Source organism: Neomonachus schauinslandi, chromosome 15 (genome assembly GCF_002201575.2).
Source record: "Neomonachus schauinslandi chromosome 15, ASM220157v2, whole genome shotgun sequence".
NCBI classification, from domain to species: Eukaryota; Metazoa; Chordata; class Mammalia; order Carnivora; family Phocidae; genus Neomonachus; species Neomonachus schauinslandi.
In genome coordinates this window covers 14,170,539-14,189,725 of record NC_058417.1, presented here as the reverse complement: position 1 = coordinate 14,189,725, position 19,187 = coordinate 14,170,539, and the positions used below count along the sequence as shown (strand labels likewise).

The 19,187-nt window shown below is 61.0% G+C and overlaps 1 protein-coding gene across 2 annotated transcripts; it reads right to left on the bottom strand.

Annotated features, from left to right (window-relative positions):
• Window positions 1-3,326: 3,326 nt before the first annotated feature.
• Window positions 3,327-17,270, bottom strand: MNT (MAX network transcriptional repressor). Of its 2 annotated transcripts, none has more exons than XM_021704119.2 (6): window positions 16,964-17,270; window positions 11,215-11,794; window positions 10,614-10,655; window positions 10,352-10,463; window positions 4,980-5,172; window positions 3,327-4,787 (listed from the first exon to the last, which is right to left on the bottom strand). In XM_021704119.2, the coding sequence occupies exons 1-6, from the start codon at window positions 17,034-17,036 to the stop codon at window positions 4,030-4,032; spliced, it is 1,758 nt and encodes a 585-aa protein (XP_021559794.2). In that variant the 5' UTR covers window positions 17,037-17,270; the 3' UTR covers window positions 3,327-4,029. The 2 variants fall into 2 exon arrangements, with proteins under 2 accessions (XP_021559794.2, XP_044777519.1); XM_044921584.1 differs by lacking the exon at window positions 16,964-17,270 and adding an exon at window positions 12,498-12,558.
• Between the last annotated feature and the right edge of the window lie 1,917 nt (window positions 17,271-19,187).

Here is a 19,187-nt window from a genome sequence, read left to right as displayed (position 1 = left end):
ACTCTGATCACGGACCCCTCTCTGGCAGGCTCCAGCTGGGCTGGGGGAGTTTCTGCCTACCCTTAAGAGCTAGCAATAGCCCTCAGGTGATACTGGGTCAGCACTGTCAGGGGCCGAGGCTTCATCCTTGGCCCCAGGGCCAGACAGTGGCCAAGACTCCTAACCCTAGGCCTTCCCTAAGGCCAAAGGACTCCGCTCTTCCTGGAGCTGCCAGCAGAGGGAGCCAGCATCTCACAAGTGAAGGGGCTGGCAGAGGAGGGGCACTGGGTCTGGCCTTTCTTGAGGTTAGCGCTTCCTCAGAGAAGGGGACCCCAAGACATTCGTGGCCACCACGTCCTTCCCTAAGGATAATCCCTCCCAGGAAGAGAAGCCGAGTCCATTCCTCTGGCTGGGGCTGGGAGTGGGGAAGGTGTGGTCAGGGCGTTGGACGAGGCAGCCGACCTGGTCTACAGCTAAGCCTCTTCCTCACCCTCCCCACTTCCTCCTGAGACAGCCTGCAAAGGGCTGATTTCCCCTAAACTGGGAGAGATGTAGTTATAAGGACAAGGGTCTTCCAGGCCCATCTTAGAACATGGTTCTTTGAATCCTGCCCTCCGACTTCTTCCTCTTCTTGTTCCTTTCCCTCATGGACTCCCCAGATGACCTGGCCTGACTTACCACCTCAGAAGCACATCCCCTCTCAAGAAGCCTCTCCCCGTTCTGTGCACCGATCCAGGGCAGTCCCCCCACCTTTCCTATTGGAACTTTCTCAAGTTCAGGATCCCCAGCTCTGCGGCAGGCCCCAGGGCTGAGTGGCACACGCTGGGAACTGCTGCAGTTGTCAGATCTGACTGCAGCTCCCCAGGCTCCCAGGCTACCTGTGTGAGCGTACAAGTCACTTGGCCACCTCAAACCTGTTTCCTTACCTGCCAGAACAGGGCTAGTTCTTGGCTTATGTACTCCACCATGCTGTTAAGAGATGAAACAAGATAGTGTTTGTAAAAATGGTTTGAGGAAGTAGAAAGTATTACAAAAGCATAAGGAAGACCAGAACTGCAGTTCAGAGCTTGTTTAGGATTGAACATTGGCATCAGAACCAGAAGGTCCCGAATCTTCTAAAACTGACCAGCACCAAAGCTGCTGGAGGAACCTGCGCCCCTCAAAGGACAACGAGGCAAGGCCCCCGACGCTTCTTGCTGGAGGTCCTTCCTGAGAGGTGGAGGCCTCCTGTTGCAACAGAGTGACCCGGATGCTGCAGCCTGGCGGCTCCATCTCTGGTTTCAGTGCAGGTTTATTTCAGTTTTATATTTTATTCCAGGCAAGTGCTTATTACATGGATAGTATTCATGTCTCAATACCTAAAGTCTTGGAGCATGAACAGCCACTAGAATACAGTTCAATAGTAAAAATACAATATGTACAAAATTAGGGTTTTTGTAGGGTTTTGTTTTGTTTTTCCCACACAGCAGATGTATCCAAACACATAAAAATCTCTACAGTCTGGGGTCGCTACAGTTTGTATTTCAGGAAACGGAGACACAGTGACCGAGTCCTCACTGTAAACAAGGGCCACCTCTTTGGGGGATGGGGATGGAACCCTGGGATGGGGGAGAAGCTGTTCCTGGAGAGCAGGGGTTATGATGACCCCTCATTCCCCTCCAGGCACTCCCTGCCCTTCTTTGGCCCCCCAAGGAACCAACCTCCCCCTCTCCCCGAGGTAAAGGCTCCCAGCCAGTGAGCCACTCTTAACATCAAAAAGTAAAACACGCATGAGAGGTAAGGTGTGTGTGTGTGTATGTGTGTGTGCACGCACGCGTCCCCCAGGCTGGAAGGGCTAGGGAGGGGGAGGGGCAGGCGGTCCCACAGGGTGAGGACAGACGTGGTCCTGACAGCTCTCAGAGGGGAGATAGATGCCCAAAGGAGGGCTGGGCGGCGGCTGCCCTCTCGGGCACACAGCATCACAGCGTTCACAAACAACAACAAAAACAACAGCAACAACACCCATCGTCACCAATCTGGACATAGTCATTCGGCACTAGATTCGAAGGCCCCCACTGCTGGGGTGGGGAGGGGCAGGGGCGGTGAGCGGGCGGATGAGGTATCTGTGCAGGCCCGAGAGGCCCCTGGCTGACACGCTTTCAACTCCAGAATGGCCTCAGAATGCAGGGAGGTGAACAGAGCCGGAAAGGGCAGGTTCCCCAATGCTTCTCTGACTGTTCCCTGGGCACCAGGCCCATCCGGCTCCCTCAGTTGTAATCTCTCGGGGAAGAGCAGAAGCTGGTTTCCCCAAGAACCAGGGTGGCGGGTGGTGGCTGCAGGGGCAGGAAGGCAGCAAGCTGGTGGGGTGGGTGTGAGGCTCCCTCCTGGGGGCCTCTAGATGACCAGAGGCCTTCCCTTTCCCCACCCCAGGTGAGACTGAGGAGAACAGGCCCCGAGGAGGTCTCCAGGACAAGGAAAGAACTGAGAGTTCTGAGGTGTCCAAATCTGTTCAAGACCTTTGCGAGCCTCCTCAGTATCCTGCACGTCCCTCCCCCTGCCCATCAAAGCAAAGGTCACACCTGGGGACACTGGCTTCCCCTCCCCACATCGAAAGGCCACTGGCCACTGTGTGTGTCCAGGTGGGGAGGCGAGTGTGCATGTGTGTACAACTGAGTGTGTGTCTGACACAAGGCCACTTGTAATAAATACCCACATAAAAAGAGAAGCCAAAGCAGTCGGCAGAGGCAGGGAAAGCAGCAGGCCCTGCACACAGGCCCCCTCGCTCCCCCCCACCCCAAGCTCAGCCCTGCCCTAGATCCAACGAAGGACCTTCCTGAGAGGAAGGTTGTGGCACACTCAGAAGAGCCCACTGGAGAAGAAAAGTGGATGTTCAGGGGAAAGACAGAGATGATGCCAGAGACAGACTAGTTGGGGCAGAAGTAGCAGCCCTCCTCCCTGCTCTACAGGCCCCCCCTCCCCCGAGGGCATCAGGGAAGGGGCCTGGGCATTTGGCCCAGCCCCTGGATTCTGACTTCCTGAGGGCCTCAGCAATGTGGCTTCAGGCTCCCAGAACCCAGACCAGACGCTGGCTGGAGGCTACAGGAGGCACTCGGGGGAGCGCACAGCACTGAGCAGAGGCCAGGGAAGCAGGGCGGCCAATGCGACAGCACCCCATCCCCTCTGCCTTTGGGAAGCCAAGAGCCAGGCCCAGGGGGTCCAGAGAAGCTCTCTCCTCAGCCCAGACCCAGGCAGTGCTGGGGAGGGCCAGCATGGCAACAGGCCAGCCAAGCCCTTCCTTCCCAGCCCCCACCCTCAGCCTCCCCTCCCGGGGGCAGGAACCCAGGAAGCGGGGCCGGGGGGGGGGGGGGGAAGCTCAGGGAGCTTAGCAACAGCGTGGGGTAGTTGTTGGTAGCGACTCCTCTTAACTAGTTTCTGCGGTAACGAGTCAGTGACCGCAGCTGGGTTGGGGAACCCTAGGCCGGGGGGCCCACCTGCCTGGATGGGACCACAGCGCAGCCCCGTCCTAGGATCTGTCACCTGCACTCAGAGCCCCCCACGCACCCAGATTTCTGGGCCAAGTTGCTTCCGTTCTGCTCCCTGCCCACTTCCCCCCCCTCCCCGGAAAGGCCTGGGAAGCGAAGGCTGAGGCTCCGGATGGAGGCCCCAGGCCCGTGGCCCCCTCACGAGCAGCAGCAGCACTGGGAGGCAGGCGGGGCGGGGCAGGGAGGTTGGCAGAACACAACACCCACGGCGCACGGCTGCAGGGGACAAGGTGGGGAGGCAGGAAGGGCACTGGAGCCGGCACCAGGCCAGGCGAGTGGCACATTCACCAGAGTGTCTCATCACGTGCTCAAGTCCTAGGGCAGACCCCCTGCCCCACGCCCAGCTCCCCGGGGTGGCCCTCCCTCCCCTGGCTCAGAGTCTCTGCACCCCCTCCCCTAGGAGGCCTGGGGGTGGGGGTGGGTGCGGCGGGCCTCGGCCTGGCTGGAATGTGTGGAGCTGGTGGGTGGGAGAGAGCGGGGGACGGGTTCCCCCTCCCTGCCCCCACTGGGGGCCTCTGAATGGCCCTCCTCAAGCCAGCTTGAGCGTGCTGACCGGGAAGGAGGGCATGGTGACCATGGTCACAGGGTTGAGCACTGTCTGGCCCACCAGCTGGGGGTGGTGCACCACCTGAGCCCCCACGGCCGGCTTCGCCATGACCGTGGCTGGGGGCCCCAGCCCGGCTGTGCCATTCACTTGCTGGTGTGAGAGGGTGTGGGCAATGTGGCTCACCGCCACGGGCTGGCTCACTGCCACGGGCTGCGGGTACAGGGGCAGCTGGGAGCCGAGGTGGGCCACGTGGTTGAGGGTGGCAGGGTGCACTGTGATGTGGCCGATGGGGGGCGTGGCGGGCGCCAGCTGCACAGCAGGGCTGGGGGCTGAGGGCGCAATGTGGGCGACGTGCTTGCCGCCCGGGCCCTGGAGAACGTGGTTCACAGTCTGGATGACTGAGGCGTGGGTGGTGGCCGTGTGGGCGATGACCGTGGAGCCCCCGCCAGCTGCAGCCACCAGGTGGGCTGGGGCCGGCACCAGCGTCTGCGCAGGGGCAGCCGGTGGGGGAGGAGGGGCCGGCAGAGGGGTCTTCTGCTGTGCTGGCGGCTGCTGCCCAGGCAGGGGGACGGGGGACAGGGCCACAGGCTGGGAGTGCGGGTGTGCATGGGGAGGCGGAGGCGCGGGGGCGGCGCTGGGCGGTGGCTTCGGCAGCTCCGGGTGGGGGCGATGGCTCAGTTTAGATGGGCCCAGGCCGGCCTGGTCCTCCTCCATATCCTCGTCTATGTTGTCCTCACCCTCTGTGGGGGGACACGGGGACAGGGATAGGTCAGAAGGGCTTGGGAAACCCGAGGCTGGAGTAGTAAATGCCCCTGGGGTCTGGGAGGCATGGAGCCGGGGGCGGGGGGGGGGGGGGGGGGGATGGGCGGGGGGGGGGCGGGGAGGGGGGGGGGGGGGGGGGGTGGGGCCTGGCCAGGGAGGGGCGGACTCACCCGAGGCTGTGGAGGTGGAGGCCTGGTCGTCCTCGGGCTGGCCAGTCTGCCGGAGCACGCGGTCGATCTCCAGCACGTCCATCCACTGGCTCAGCTCGTGCTTGAGCTCGGTCAGCCGCTGCTGCGTGGCGATCTTCTCCCGAGCCAGGCGCTCCATCTCATGCTCATATTCCTTCTCTTTCCTCTTCAGAGACTGGAGAACAAGGCAAGGGCCCGAACGATACCCTGAGCAGGAGCTAGAGGGCCCCCAGTACGGAAACCTCTCCCCACGGCCACGCTGGTCTCCAGGCCACTCAGCCCCCAGGGCCAGGTCCGCAGTGAAGGGGCTGCAGGAGACCACACCCGCCCCTGGTCCGCGCCGGGGCCCGTGAGGCCCAGTGAGGCCCAGTGAGGCCCCCTGGCCTGTGCACTGCGTGCTCTCCAGGAGGCACCACCGACAGAAAGCACAGCTGCAGTCAGCTCGTCCCCAGGATGAACGCCCTCCCCTGCCCCCACCCACATCAACTTTGTCCGGAGGAGCTTCTGGGCCTCTGGCCCCATCCACCTGCCCCGCAGCCTCTTTGCTCCATCCTACGGAGGACAGGAGGGGAAACGGACTCCTCGGCGCCGCTCAAGGCCCCCGGCACGCTCATACCACGCGGTCAGTCGCCGCGCCACGAGCTACCCTCCTTGGAATTCATTCCCCAAAGAACCCCCGATCCCGCCCCTCTCTCCACAGCATCATTCCCTAGTCTCTTCCACTTCAGTGTCCCTGAGGAGCCGCCCCCCACCCCCCCTGCATTTCTTCTCCACCTGCCTCCGTCTGGCTCGGGCAGCTGCTGGCTCTGCATCTTCGCCCGGCCCTGGGCCGCTGCCCGCGGTGCCCACCTGGGCTGCCTCTCACCATCGCCGGTTTCACTCCGCCTGCCGCCCTCCAGAGTCCCCGGGCTGCTGGCGGATCCCCCAGCCCTGGAACGCGCCCCCTCCTTCCATACCTGTAGCTGAGCTGCACTGAGCACGGCCAGAGACACTTCCGTCCTTCACCCCAGGTTCCGGTTGGCCACGCCCCATGACTCTGAGGCCACCCCCCTCACTAAGAGCACCAGGAGGGAGCGCCCTTGGCCACGGAGCCCACGGCTGTCCGGGCGCACAGGCAGCTGTGCGTGTGGGGGGCGCTCGCACAGGGGCCACGTGCCAGGCCTCCCATCAGAAGTGTCTCTAGTTGCCCCTCACACAGGACTTATTTGCAGCTCCAGAAGGCCAGCCTGTGTCCTCCATGACCACTCTGACGCCCTATTAAACGGACTCCTCGAAGTCTTGCAGATCTCCCTGCTGCCAGCTTCTCCTTGGCCCAGGCACGTCACGAGCGCTGGGGCCACCGAACACGGACACACTTGCCCTGCTGCACCCCGAAACCTCCGACCCTGCACTGCTCCTGAGTTCCTGGCTTCCAAGGCTTGCCGGTCCCGGCAGGTGCAGAACCCACGGACCCTGCACACACCAAACTCTCCAGCTCGTCTTGGTTCTCCTCTCTGAACCCCGTCTCACACACAGATCCTCCTTTCTCACCCCCCCTGCATCTTATCTGCTTGTGTTGCAAGCCCACACCCGAGCCCCCACCACCCTTCCCCGTCCCAGGCCCTTGAGCCCTTCCTGACGCGGCAGCCCACACTCGAGCACTTAATAAGACCATCAGTACTTAATCAGACACTGGCTCAGACGACCCCCTAAAAACTTCATGTTTTGTCTTTCCACCTCAGTACACACGGTCCCCGTCCAATGAGGTGAGTAAGGGCAAGGACTGTTCCATAATTAGCTTTTTCCCTCAAACCTACCAAGCGGCCAGGACAGAACTATGCGTATCTTAGCACCGGGGGAAGGATATGTCAGGATGTGAGCATGTAGATTCCCACCTCTGTCCTGTCCCTCTGTCACAGGGAATCAGTCACCCGACGGACTGAGTTTGCCCTGATTCCATTTACTACAAGCAGTCTCACAGCAGCCTTCCTGACTGTTCACTTGCCCCTCGCCCCTCCTGGGTATGGCAAGATCCTCAACTTCACCCACTCCCTCCGGGAGCCCCAAACTCCTTGTATTTCTGATCTCACCAGTCAGGAATGCCTCAAACCATTAGTGCCTGCAACACACAACCCAGATACAACCATACTCCGTTCTGGCCCGAAACCTGGTAGCTTTACAATTCTGCCAGCAGTCCCAGGCCACACACGGCCTCCTCTACATCCTGGCTTTTGAGATTTAACCTGCTTCTCTCCACAGTTCTGCCAGAAAGATCCCTCCCTTACACACTGAGGCACACGCACACACACACACACACACACACACACACACACACACGGCTGGCTTCTCACCTGGCTCTACCCTGAGAGGCCAGTTTGCTGGACATGACATCAGATGAGGCCATACCAATGATGGGGCCTAGGGTGAGTCAGCTCTCACTTGAACCTGGCTGCGGGGTGGCTGGAAGTGACCATCCTGAACTCTACCCACCAGCAAGGAGAGTAGATTTCTGGCTCTGGGAGAAACTCAGAGGTCAAGACCTCTTTTTCTTAACTAGCCCAGTTCTCCACAGGCCCAGAGGCCCCTGGAAAGTTTCCCCAGGGTCTAGCTTTTGTCCACATTGCTTCATTTTAAACACATTTCCTAAGACTGCCTGGATGCACAGTTTGTTACCTGCCTACTCCTCTTCCTGTTTTTGTCCACTTCCCTGTGGCTCTCTTCAAACCCTTTCGCACCTCCTAGCCACTCTGAGTCTGCCTGGGGGCTACAGCTTTCCACCTCAGCACACACCCAAAGCCTTCAGTCTACACAGCTAACGTGGTCTCTCTACTACTCCCTTTTGACTCCCATCTAGTGCCCTGCTGCCCCCATCTCTACGTGGCAACCCGCATGACCACCTTTAACTTCCAAAACTGCATCCTGCTCCCCCCTGTTGGAGAAACTGGCCTGCGCTGGGCCTTCTGCCCTCTGTTTTGCCTAGGTCACCCTGAAACCTTCAGGTCTCAGCTCGAATGCCCCTTCCTCAGCAACAACTTCCCTCACTCCCTAGAACAGATTCTGTGATCCCTGACCCTTTTACGTCCTCATGGCACAGTCCTTTATTTGTTTATAATCTGCCACCAAGACCAAACCTATGAAGACAGAGACCCATGCTTTTTTCTTTGCTTCCTGCTTTACTCTCAGAGTCAGACACAGAGCTGTCCAAAGTACCTAAATGAATAAACAAATGAGTGAGGTTAAGGATTTAGAAAGCCTCATTAAGTTTTCTATTTCTGCTTCCATTGCCCCAGGACAAATATCTCTTAGGAACAGCCTGGGTACACCTCGCTGCCTACTCAGCCCAGGCCCATGCCTGCTGGTTCTACTGAGTCTCTATTTATAATTTATTTATTTATTTTTAAATTTTTATTTATTTTTGAGAGAGAGAGAATGAGAGAGAGAGAGAATGAGAGGGGTGAGGGTCAGAGGGAGAAGCAGACTCCCCGCTAAGCAGGGAGCCCGATGTGGGACTTGATCCTGGGACTCCAGGATCATGACCTGAGCCGAAGGCAGTCGCTTAAGCAACTGAGCCACCCAGGCGCCCCTCTATTTTCAATTGTCATTCAAACAAGGCTCCCCTTCCTAAGTATGTGTCTATAAAGTGGAATGTGCTATTCCATCCTTCCTGTATCTCAGTAATTGCTATGAAGTTGGTACTTATAGATGACGCATCCTCCTAACATCCCCACGATGAAGATACTTTTTCTTTCCTATTTAGCAAAATGGCAGTACAGAAGAAACTGATATTCAAGAGAACGTCACAACACTTGACAAGGATTTGCTCCTAGGCCATATGATTAAGAATAACTGAAAAACCAGTAATATTCTCAAGATCAAGTTCTACAAAAATATGTAGGAAGTAGGCCTCCCGGGGCCCCTCCTCCTCCGAGGCCAGACCCGCCGCAAGCGACGCCCCGCCCCTCCCGGAGCACGCGCGCACCCACGCGGACCCGGCTTTGCAGCGTCACTCCCCGCCCGCGGCACCCCACCGCTCGGCGCGCGGAAGCCCCGCCCCAACCCGGCCCCGCCAATCCCCGAGCCCGGCTCCGCCCCTCCCGGGTGCAGGGAAGCAGCCTGGAGGCGCGCCAGCCACTCCCCCGCGCCCGCAGGGCGGGCGGAAAGGCGCGCGTTCGCGGGAGGCAGGGGGGAGCCGCCGGCTGGGAGCAGTCGCGTAGCAGCGCCTCCGCCCCACGAACGAGTCAGGCTCCGGTTACCTCAGGGCTGTGACCCCGCAGTATTGGCCGGGGAAAGGGTAGGGCTACGCCTCTGGCTCCTACTTCGGTCGGACCCTCCCTGACCCCCATCCCAGGGGGACCTTGTCGCTGCCCGCCCCCCCCACAGCTGCCCGAGCACGCGGACAGGGGACCCCAAGCTTCCCCCGCCCCCAACCCGCGCGGGTAGGCAGCGCTAAGTCCCTCCCACTCCCCAACGGCTCGGTTCCGACTCCGTCTCCGCGGCAGCCGAGCGTGGCCGCCCGCCCCACACCCACAGCCTCCTTCCCGGCACGCGGAACCCTCGGCCGGTTTCCAGGGAAACCGAAACACGGGGCCGTCATGGCAACTGTCTTATCTGGCGGGAGCCCCCCACCCCGTACTGTGGAGGGAAGCCAGTGCCCCAAGGGGAGAGGAACACACGGCCAGGAGGGCCCCTTGAAAAGGGGCTTTTAAAAACGCAGGCAGGAGAGCGTAATTTTTAAAGGTTCGGTGACCCCAGGACTGTTTTGGTCACCCAGACCACCACATTTCCCCGGTTTAACCCCCAAACTCGAGTCGTGGCACCTCAGTGCTCTCACTGGAAGGCTCTTAATCATTCTGGGGTCAGAGTGGGGGGCCTCACCGGCGCGCCGCCGTCTGCAGGGAGCCACGCCCAGGGGACTCCCCACCCCACCACGAGCGACAGACTCTCGGGCCGAGTCCGGGTTCCCGCCCAGGCACTGCGGGTGGGGTGGAGGCGTTGGGGCCGCGCCACGCCCTTCTCACCCGCGGGGGCACTAAACAGCGCCAGGTGGTAGCACGGGCCCGGGCACCGGGGGACCGAACTGCGGGGGCGGCCCGGCGGGGCAAGGGGGAGAGAGGAACGCCGCGGCCGCCCTCCCCCGCGCACGCGCGCCCGTCCCCCCGCCCCCTCGCGGGCGGGGAGCCCCACTGACGTCAGCCGGGCCATGTGCTCAGCGCCCGCGTGGAGGCGGGCGGGGGAGCCGGAGAGGGAGCAAGGGCAGGGCGGGGCGGGGCGGGGCGGGGCCGCGGCGAGGGGAAGAGGGCGGGCGGGAGTGGGGAGGAAGCTGGCGCTGCGGCCACCGCCCGCCCTCCTCTCGGCGGTGCCTCCCTCCCCCATACCTGGATGTACCGCAGCGCCGTCCGCAGCACACTCAGATTCGACGTCTTCTTGTCGTCCACGTTGGGGATGTTGCGCTTCAGGGTCTCAAAGCATTCCTTCAGATGGGCCCTCCTGGGGAGAGGGAGTGGCGCTGGTTATCCAGCGCCTGGGGGGGGGCGGGGGCGGGGGAGTAGGCCCCAGGAGAGCTTGGGGGACCAAGGGTGGGACCAGTCCCGGTAGGGGGCGGGGCGGGCCCAGAGACACACACGCACGCGCACACACCTGTTCTTCTCCAATTTGTTGTGGACTTCTCTGGTTCCGATCCTGAAACCCAGACAGACAGGAAAGGAGGTTCAGGGAGGAGGGCCCAATTAGACGGCCTTCCTGCCCCCACTCCCCAAATGCCACAGGTGGTTTATTCTCCGTACAAAGCAGCAATGGGAGATATTCACCCTGTGCGGAGGCGTGTATACCCCCTGGAGGGCACATGTATGCTCACAATTCACAATCCCTTTAATCCTCCATCCTGCCCTTGTCCACCTGTGAGGAGACCGCCTCCTGGGGCTCACAGAAATAGCCAGTTGACCCCAGCCCTCACCCAAGAGATCCCCAATCCAATACTCTGACCAAAGGCCTGGCAATGCCATCGGCCCATCCTTGAGGGGGTCAGAGAACACGGAAGCCTGACAACAACAGAGGCAATGGGGAATGGACACAGGCACAGTGAGAACTGTCCAAATATAGTACGATGCTTCTCAGTTGGAGAGGTAGGACATGGCTTTGAAGGATGAGCTTAGGAGGGGCTACTTTCTCTTGCACACACAGCCCAGAGTGTGGGCAGTTCTCCATCCCACCAGCCTGGACTCCGCCACACCTCACTCACCCCCCAGGCCTCTTCTTCTGTTCGCTGGATTTGACTTCTTCGGCTGGTGCCAACTTCAGGGTCCCAAGAGTGGGTGGGGGTGGCTGCTGGGGGGCCAGCTGGGGCTGAACTCCAGGGTGAGGTGCTATGGTCAGGATGGGTGTGGGGAGGGGCTGCAAAGGCTTGGGGCTGCCAGTGGGCGGAAGGGTGGTCTTGGAGTCTGGCAGCAGGGGAGCAGGGTTGGGCACCTGCGGCCTGGTGGGCAAGGGAGCAGACTCCTTAATGCTGAGTCCAGGGGTGCTAACCAGAGCTGGCTGGCGAGGCGCCAGGGGCAAAGGCTGGGCTGCAGGAGGCAGTGGTGGGGGCGGGGGCAGAGGCTGAGGAGAGTTGGTCACTACTGGAATAGGAATGACAGTCAGTGGGGTGGGGGTGGCAAGTGGGGGTGGGGGTGCTGGGGGGGGCGCTGGGGGGGACAGAGGTAGGGGTGGCGCTTCAATGCGCGGTTCCTCCACGGGCAGGGCGTGGGCCAGCCTGGCCAGGCTGCTGGCCTTCTTCTGCTCCTGCTCTCTGTCCCGCTCCAAGCGGAGCCGCTCCTGCTCCTCTGTGCAGAGAGAACACAAGGGGCGTCTCAGCGGGCGGCAGTCCTGGCCTCCAGCTTCTGAAGTCTTTCAAGCAGAACGCGGCCTCGGACCCTGTCCCAGTCAGTGCTCAGCCCGAGACACCACAAATACCTATCTACAGCCAGCCAGGCACTGGGGCTAAGTGCCGGGGGCACAGCAGTGAACAACACAAGAGACCCGGTCTCTGTTTTGGATGAGGGGAAGGACAAGTAACAGAACAATCCAGGCTGGGAGAGGAGAGAGGCTGTAGAAAGACAGTGCAGGAGTGGTCAGCGAGGATGCTGGAGGCCTGGCAACCTGAAGGTTGAGGGGTTAGGCTGGTGCAGGGAAGTTCAGGAACAACAAGGCTGAGGGGAGTTGGGTGACAGATAAGGTGGGCAGAGGCCAGTCGGCGAAAGCCCTCACATGCCACTACAGGAGAACGGGGGGGGGGGGGGGAATAGATCATAGCTTCTGGGGAAGGCCTTCAACAGTTTTTACCAAGTACCTTTCAGAGGGCAGGCAGCATCTTCATTTCAAGATGAAATGAATGAGCTCAGAGAGGCAAAGTGATTTGTTGAGAGTCACAGAGCAAGTCACAGGTAAAACTGAAACCAGACCCAGCCAGGAATCCTGACACCTGGCGGATGCCCATACCTGCTCTGTAAGCACATGCTCACTAGGCATCTGTACACACACACACACCTGGATCCTCACAAGAGTCCATGCCACAGGCAGGGCTGGGACATCATCTTCAGTTCGCACATGAGGACATCAGGCCCAGGAGTCCCAGGCCAGGGCGCAGTGTCTGGTTTCCTCAGGGACCACACAAAACACATTCGGTCCTCCTCTGCCCTTTGTGGTGCTAGAACTCACTGCTCCCAAATCCCTCCCCCGCCATCCCCCCACCAGCAGCACAGCCAGAGAGGTAAGAGGCAGGCAGGAAGGAAAGGAAGGCAGCCCTGCACCTGTCTGAATGGACAGCAAGCCCTGCTGCAAGGTGAGGCCTGCTCTGGAGCTGGCCGGGACCAGGGGAAGGGGAGGGCCCTTCCTGAGCCAGAAGTCCCTCTCCGTCTCCACCCTGCCCGGTGCTCTCCAGGCCCCACCATTCCGGTTCCCCGGCCCCAGGGCTGGGCAGGGGCCCTGGGGAGCAGCTGTAGCCCCCAGGCCAGGGAGCGGGCTGGTCCACCAGCGCTCCTGCGGTCCGGGATTGGCCACACTGCTGACTAACTGAGCTGACAGCTGGGCCGGCAGGCACGCCCCTACGGAAGAGGGCATCAACCCCCCACTGGGGCCCTTGGGCCAACCGACAAAGTGAGTGTGAGCCGGGCTGGCTCGGAGCCCCTCCCTCCCACAGGGGCGAAGGAGGAAGTAGAGCAGTGTCGTGAGAGGGAAGCGCTCAGTGGTTTCCCAGCAGCACAGGCCTCTTCCGTGGCCCCTGCCCTTCAGGAAGGGGAGCTGCCAGGCCTGCTCCAATGAGGGCAGCGCTCTCCCAGGCCTTTCCGGCTGGCACTGGCTTCTGTTACAGCCCCGGAGAAAACCAGCTCTCTGCCCTCCAGCTGCCCAGAGACCCCGCGGGCAGAGCGGTCTGCGGAAGGCCACCGACCAGCTACCCAGTCCATCCCCCGCACTGCTCCCCCCTCCCATCCCCTCCCCCGTCAGCTCCAGGGCCCAACACAGCCCACCTTCATTCCTTTGGGCCGGGACCCAAACTTTCATTGGCTTTGGGACCAGGGTTCCACTCTCCCATTAGCAGTGGGACAGAGAGGGCCCCAAGCCCCGAGGACAGGTGCCCTGGGAACCCAGACTGAAAGTAAACCTCATATGCCCCATATTTGAAAGGAACCCATCGCTCATCCAGGAGATGGCAACCTTCTCACCTACCCTCTCCGTTCCAGAGTCAGGCAGCTACGCCTCACAGGCGCTGGGCGGGACCCAGGGCAACGGCCAGGCTCTATCACACCTGGATCAGCATGAAAAATCTTGACTGGTGGGGAAGAGGGGGTGTCCCAGGCCAGATGCAGCCCACCAAAGCTTCCTGCCTCCTCCCCACCCAGCAGTGACCCTCTTCCTATGCCCTGCGGAGGAGGAAACAAAGTGGGGGGAGCAAGCTGGCAGTCACTCAGGGGACTCCCTCGGTAACAGAACAGATTTGGGCTCTGTAAAATAATGCTCTGCGGCAGCCAGGCGTGCACTCCCTCTCCCACTTGCAAACATGCCCACGACGCTGGCCCCAGATAAGTTAGCATGACACGTCTGGGGTGATTCAGGGGCCACAGCAGGCACAGGGCTGGGGCCTGAGGAGTCTACACTAGGTAGCCCCGTGTTCAGGGGGAGTTCTCCCCTTCTTCAGGCTAACAGGAAACTTGGTGCATAAGGCAGGCCCCAGGATGTGACTAGGTCAGGTAGAAGAGGGTCCCATTTGAGCCACCTCCATGAATGCTGGAAATGACCAGGCCCTCCTGCTGACCACTTTTTCCCTCTCACACATACATGTGCACACACATCCTCAGGTGCATCATGGGAGCAATCTGGCTGGTCTAAGTCAGGAAACCCACCCATGAAACTGAAAGGGGACATGGATAAGAGAATCCCTGTCCAAAGCTGTTCATCAGGTACATACCCAGGAAAGCAGTTCTGGTCACCAGGTCCACACATGACCCCTTCTCTCCCACTGTCCCCACCCCAAGTCAGAAGACAGAACCTCAAGGAGGGGGAAAAAATGAATTTGAGATTGACATGCTGCGGCTAAGTCTAGCCAACTGCACGTGAGCTTTTGGAGTAGATCTGGCTTTGCACCATCCATCCCCTAAGACCTCTGGCCCCACCAAGAAGGAACTGTGACTGGTCAGTTAAACTGGGCCTCTGCTCAGCTCCCTGCCCCCAGTTCTCACCACCTGGGGGAGGGGCAGGGCTCTGCAACTTCTTAGGAGAGAACCATTCCCAGGCTCCTTCACAGTGTTGCACACATCATCCCTGTCCTTACTGTCAGCTCTGGACTTAGTATTTTGGAAAGGGTGGGGGAGATGATAGTGGGGAGGGGGGTCTTCTCCCCTTCCCCATAAGACCAGTCAGTCTGAGGGTAAAGTGAAGGTGAAGTGGTTGTTCCCTTGGGGAAAAAGCAGGGTCAACCCTGTTCACCTCTAGCACAGTGCCTGATACACAGCAAGGACACAATAGGTACTCCTGAATTGCACTCTGCTGGTGGCAGCAGGTGACTCAAGTCTCTCCAGTTCTTGTGCACGCACCCTCCTCCCCTCGCCCCCTCGCTGCGCCCGCAAACAGGACATTCTCGGTCACCACCATCACTGTCCAGGGCCTGACCCTGCTCGGGACCCAGAAGATAAGGGGGAGGGGCACGCTAGCTGATGTCCCGGCCCATCAATTCCGTAAAACCCAAGCATCTCATCTCACAGATCTCGAGTGACTCCTGACCTTGAGAGGCCGGTCGACCAGTGACTAGGCCGGGCGGACCCGCCGCTCCCCCCGCCCCTGGCCCGCTGCCGCTCCCCCCACCCCACCCCCCTCCGCCGCCGCGGCCGCGGCAAAAGCTGCAGGGCGCGCGCGCACAGAACACACACTACTACCTCCTGCATGACTCATCATTGAAGCAACAATAGGCAGAGAGAAAGGAAAGGAGGGCGAAGCACTCTCTCCACCACAACGAACCCGGCAGAAGGAGGAGAGGGGAGGTTGGAGGGGACATGAGTCCCCGGATACAGCACACACACCGATCCAGGGCCGAGGCCCTCTCAATGGTCCGGAAAACGGAGGTCTTTCCCTCCAACCCCTATTCCTGCAGCACCCTGAATCTGGGGACCACCGACAGAACGGGTGAGATGGGAAGCATCTGAAATCCTCGTTTCCTGCCGAGGGAACGCCAAAGTTTGCCCCTTCTCAGCCTGGCTCATTCCACAATGTAGCTAGGGGTATTGCCAGGAGGTCCTGGTGAGAACGTTCCCCAAAACGTCAGTGGGAATATGTGAGCTCTAAATGTCCTGTCGCCCTGCGATTCTGAGGGTTTCCCTTGCCCCAGGATCAAAAACAGGAGGTTGGGGCGAGAATAGACAGGTGAGCTCGGCGGCTCCTCCTTCCAGCGCACAGGCTCTCCCTGGGAGGTGCCCGGCGGCCGGAGCCAGGGCCCAACCCGGAGCAAGGCCACTCGCCAGCCCCGCCCAGGCCCCGCCCCCGGCCGAGCGCGAGGCAGCTGGGAGGGGCCGGGCCGCTCTGTCCCCAGCGGGAGTGTCCCCCGTGCACGTGGTCGGAGGCGGGGCCCGTCCACGTCACCACCCGGTGTAACCAACGGGCTTGGAACGCAGGCACACGCAACATTCCAGCCGAGAGCGGGTTTGGAACGCGCAGACACGCCACATTCCACACCGACTAAAGTGGGGCGCAGCAAGGGGGGCCCGGGGACTGCCCCCAGCGACCTGCGGGCCGTTTCGCAGACACCCAATCAGCCCAGCTCTCACCCAAACCCCTGAAGCGCGACCCAGCCCAGCTCTGGGAGGCGGGGTCAGGCGGGGCTGGCCAGGATCATAAGACACGCGATGTCATTTCATTCTGCAAAGGCCGCCTCCGCCCCAAGCGGCGCGTAGATCGGCCGGGAGCGCCCCCCGCACCCTCCCCACAGGGCCAGGGAAGCCGGGGAGCTGCTCGGCGTAGAGTAATTCCCACCCCCCACTCCGTTACACACACGCCCACTCGTGTGCACTATACACTCGCCCGTGTACACGTCCGTTCATCCGCTCTCCTCGAGGCTCACATCACACATTCCCCCGTGCACACACGCACGCACACGCGGGTCTGCCACCCCCACGCAACACCATTCCACACCCCACCCCCCACCGGCTCACACATCCTCGGCGCTACCGAGGGCGCCGCTGACCCACGCGAAAGGAGCCCCCACGAAAGGTGCACACGGGGTGGCAGGCAGCTGAGGTGGCGCCCACAGGAGCCGGGTCCCTCACTGCACGGTAATGAATTCATTAATTAATTTTACTGCCCCCAACATTCCTCCCCGGGCGGCGGCTCCTGTGCGGAACCTTGCGCTGCTCGGCTTCGCAGGCCGCCCGGGAAGGGGTCCTGCCCGCGGTTTCGCGTGGGTTCAGAGACCAGGGTCGCTCGTCTCCCCTTCCCCGGTGCCCCAGGGGCCCAGCCCGGCCGCTCACCACGTGCTCTCTGTTGTTGCTGCGCTTGCCATTCCAGGAAGCGGGCCGCCTCCAGTAGCGTCTCTATGCTCATCGCGCCGAGAGCTGCCGGGGGCGCGCCGGGGCCGAGACTGCGGCCCGCGAGCCGGGCACAGGTCAGGCTGGCGGGCAGGCAGGAGGGAGGGATCACCTCCGGGGGGCGACAGGGCTGGGCGGCGCAGCGCACTCCGCAGGGAAGAACGGGAGAGCACGGAGAGAAAAAATTGTTTCCCAAAATATTTGCAAAATATAATTTGCAAATTAAAAAAATTTTGATGCAAAAAAACAAAAGGCGGCACTGCCTCCCTCCTTTCCCTCCCTCTCTTTTTCCCCCTCTGATGCCTCCCGCCCTGCGGCCCCCGGGAGTCCCGCCGACAAGAAAAGGCTTTGCAACAAGATGGCGAGGAGGCACCGACACACACAACAAGGGAAGGAGCCGCGCTGCCCCCGGCCGCCGCCCCCGCTACTACACCGGGGCCGCAGCCAAAGCCCGGACCGGAGCCCCCGCCCGCAGGGCCGCGGCGTCTCAGGAAGGGAGGGGCGGGGTCCCGAGCGGGCTGGCCCCGCCCACTATAGACGGCGCGCGCACACGTGGCCTGGGTGGGGGTGGGAGAATATCCAGCTTCGCTCGCGCCCTGCATTTCCGCTTTCTCGCCTCGCCCCGCCCCGAAGGCAAGCCACAGGTTGAGCCAGGGCTGCGTGTTGCGGTCATTCACAACGAAGTGTGTCTTGCTGGAGGAAAAGAAGGGTGGAAAATTTAAGACTTAAGTTAGCTCAAATAAGGATATTCCAGGTCAGGGAAACCTTACGATGGTAGAGACTGGCCTGACCCCTGGGTCTCCGCTCCCTACCCACACGTGACCTAATTCCTGCAACCACCCGGCTGTCGCAATTCCCCCGGGATCCGCCCGTGGGCGGAGCTGACGGCAGGAGGCTGCCAGAGACTAGCGGAGGGAGCGGAGTGATGATCCGGTTCCGCGTTTTGCCTCCGTTTCTCCCCCCGCAGTGCGTTCGCATCCTATTAGGCGACGTCACCGGGCCGCGGGCCAATGGGCGGGCAGGACAACACGGCATGGAGCAGCTCCACATGGACACCCCGCGCCGCCAGCCTTGTGTTTAAAGGGCCAGTGTCTAACACGGTCACATTCGTGGGTGCGGATGGGTCCACTGTAAGAACGGAGGGTGGGACGCCGAAAGGGAAATTCTGCAGTTGTGCCCTGGCCTACCCATTAGTCTTCACCACTCTCCCTTCAAAACCAAGTCTCTCTCTTTTCCTCCCCCAAATTCTTGTCTTTGTCCACGCGTGTCTAATGTGGATGGCCCACAGTCCACCCTTTGCTCTGGGGCCGGGGCGGGGGCAGTTGAGGCAAGGCGTCTGCAGCCCAGACCAAGGGGGCGGGGCCCAAATCGGGAACAACAACGTGGAGGGCGGAAGCCTGGCCCTGCCAGCCGCTGGGCGACTGAGGCCGCGGGCGGGGCGCGGGGTCGGGACGCTCAGCCTGGTCTCAACGGCGCTCGCCAAGAGGGCGGGATCCCCGGCTGGCGCTCGCTGCCGCCGCTCTTGCGCTAGTATTTGGGGGCGCCTGCGGGTACAATCAGAAAGTTAGACCTTTGTCAGGGTACCCAAATCCTTTCATTTTGCAGATAAGGAAACTGAGGCCCAGAGACCGGAGAGGACTTGTCTAAAGTCACTCAGTATTCCAGTTGCTGTATGCTCTGGAGGGAGGAGTATTTATCCTTGACCCCGTGGACGACTCTTTTGAAGGCAGTTCTGGGGCAGGGCACCCAATTCGAAAAAAATCATGGGGGAGTATCAAACTGCCTGCCTGGGAAGTGGTCTGCCCACTTATTGCAGTCAGGGTCTCCAAAATCTTCATCTGAAACCCTGCTGTTCCGCTTCTTTGGTGCAGGCCACACAAGTCCCACTGGTACAGTTGGTGGTGACACAAAGGCCAGCTGAAGGCACTTTGGTAGCACCCTGGAGCATGTACAGTACAGCTCTGCTGGCCCAATGCCAGCAGTCCTATGGCCCCCAGGGCCTAGCCTCGGATTCCTTTTTTTGCTACCAGTTCAGAGTGGGACAATGCCAGCTGGGTTCAGGGTCCTGCAGCCTGGGCTTCACCATCACACAAAGCTACAAAGCAAAACTTTATGAGGACAGCTGAGTGGCAGACCACCCTGCCAATCTATCTCATCCCATCCCCAC

Coding starts and splice junctions, on each gene's coding strand:
- MNT (XM_021704119.2), bottom strand. CDS start 17,036: ATGAGCATAGAGACGCTACTGGAGGCGGCCCGCTTCCTGGAATGGCAA. Junction 11,795..16,963: donor GCAACAACAGAGAGCACGTG/GTGAGCGGCCGG, acceptor CTCTCTGCACAG/AGGAGCAGGAGCGGCTCCGC. Junction 10,464..10,613: donor AACAAATTGGAGAAGAACAG/GTGTGTGCGCGT, acceptor CCCTCTCCCCAG/GAGGGCCCATCTGAAGGAAT.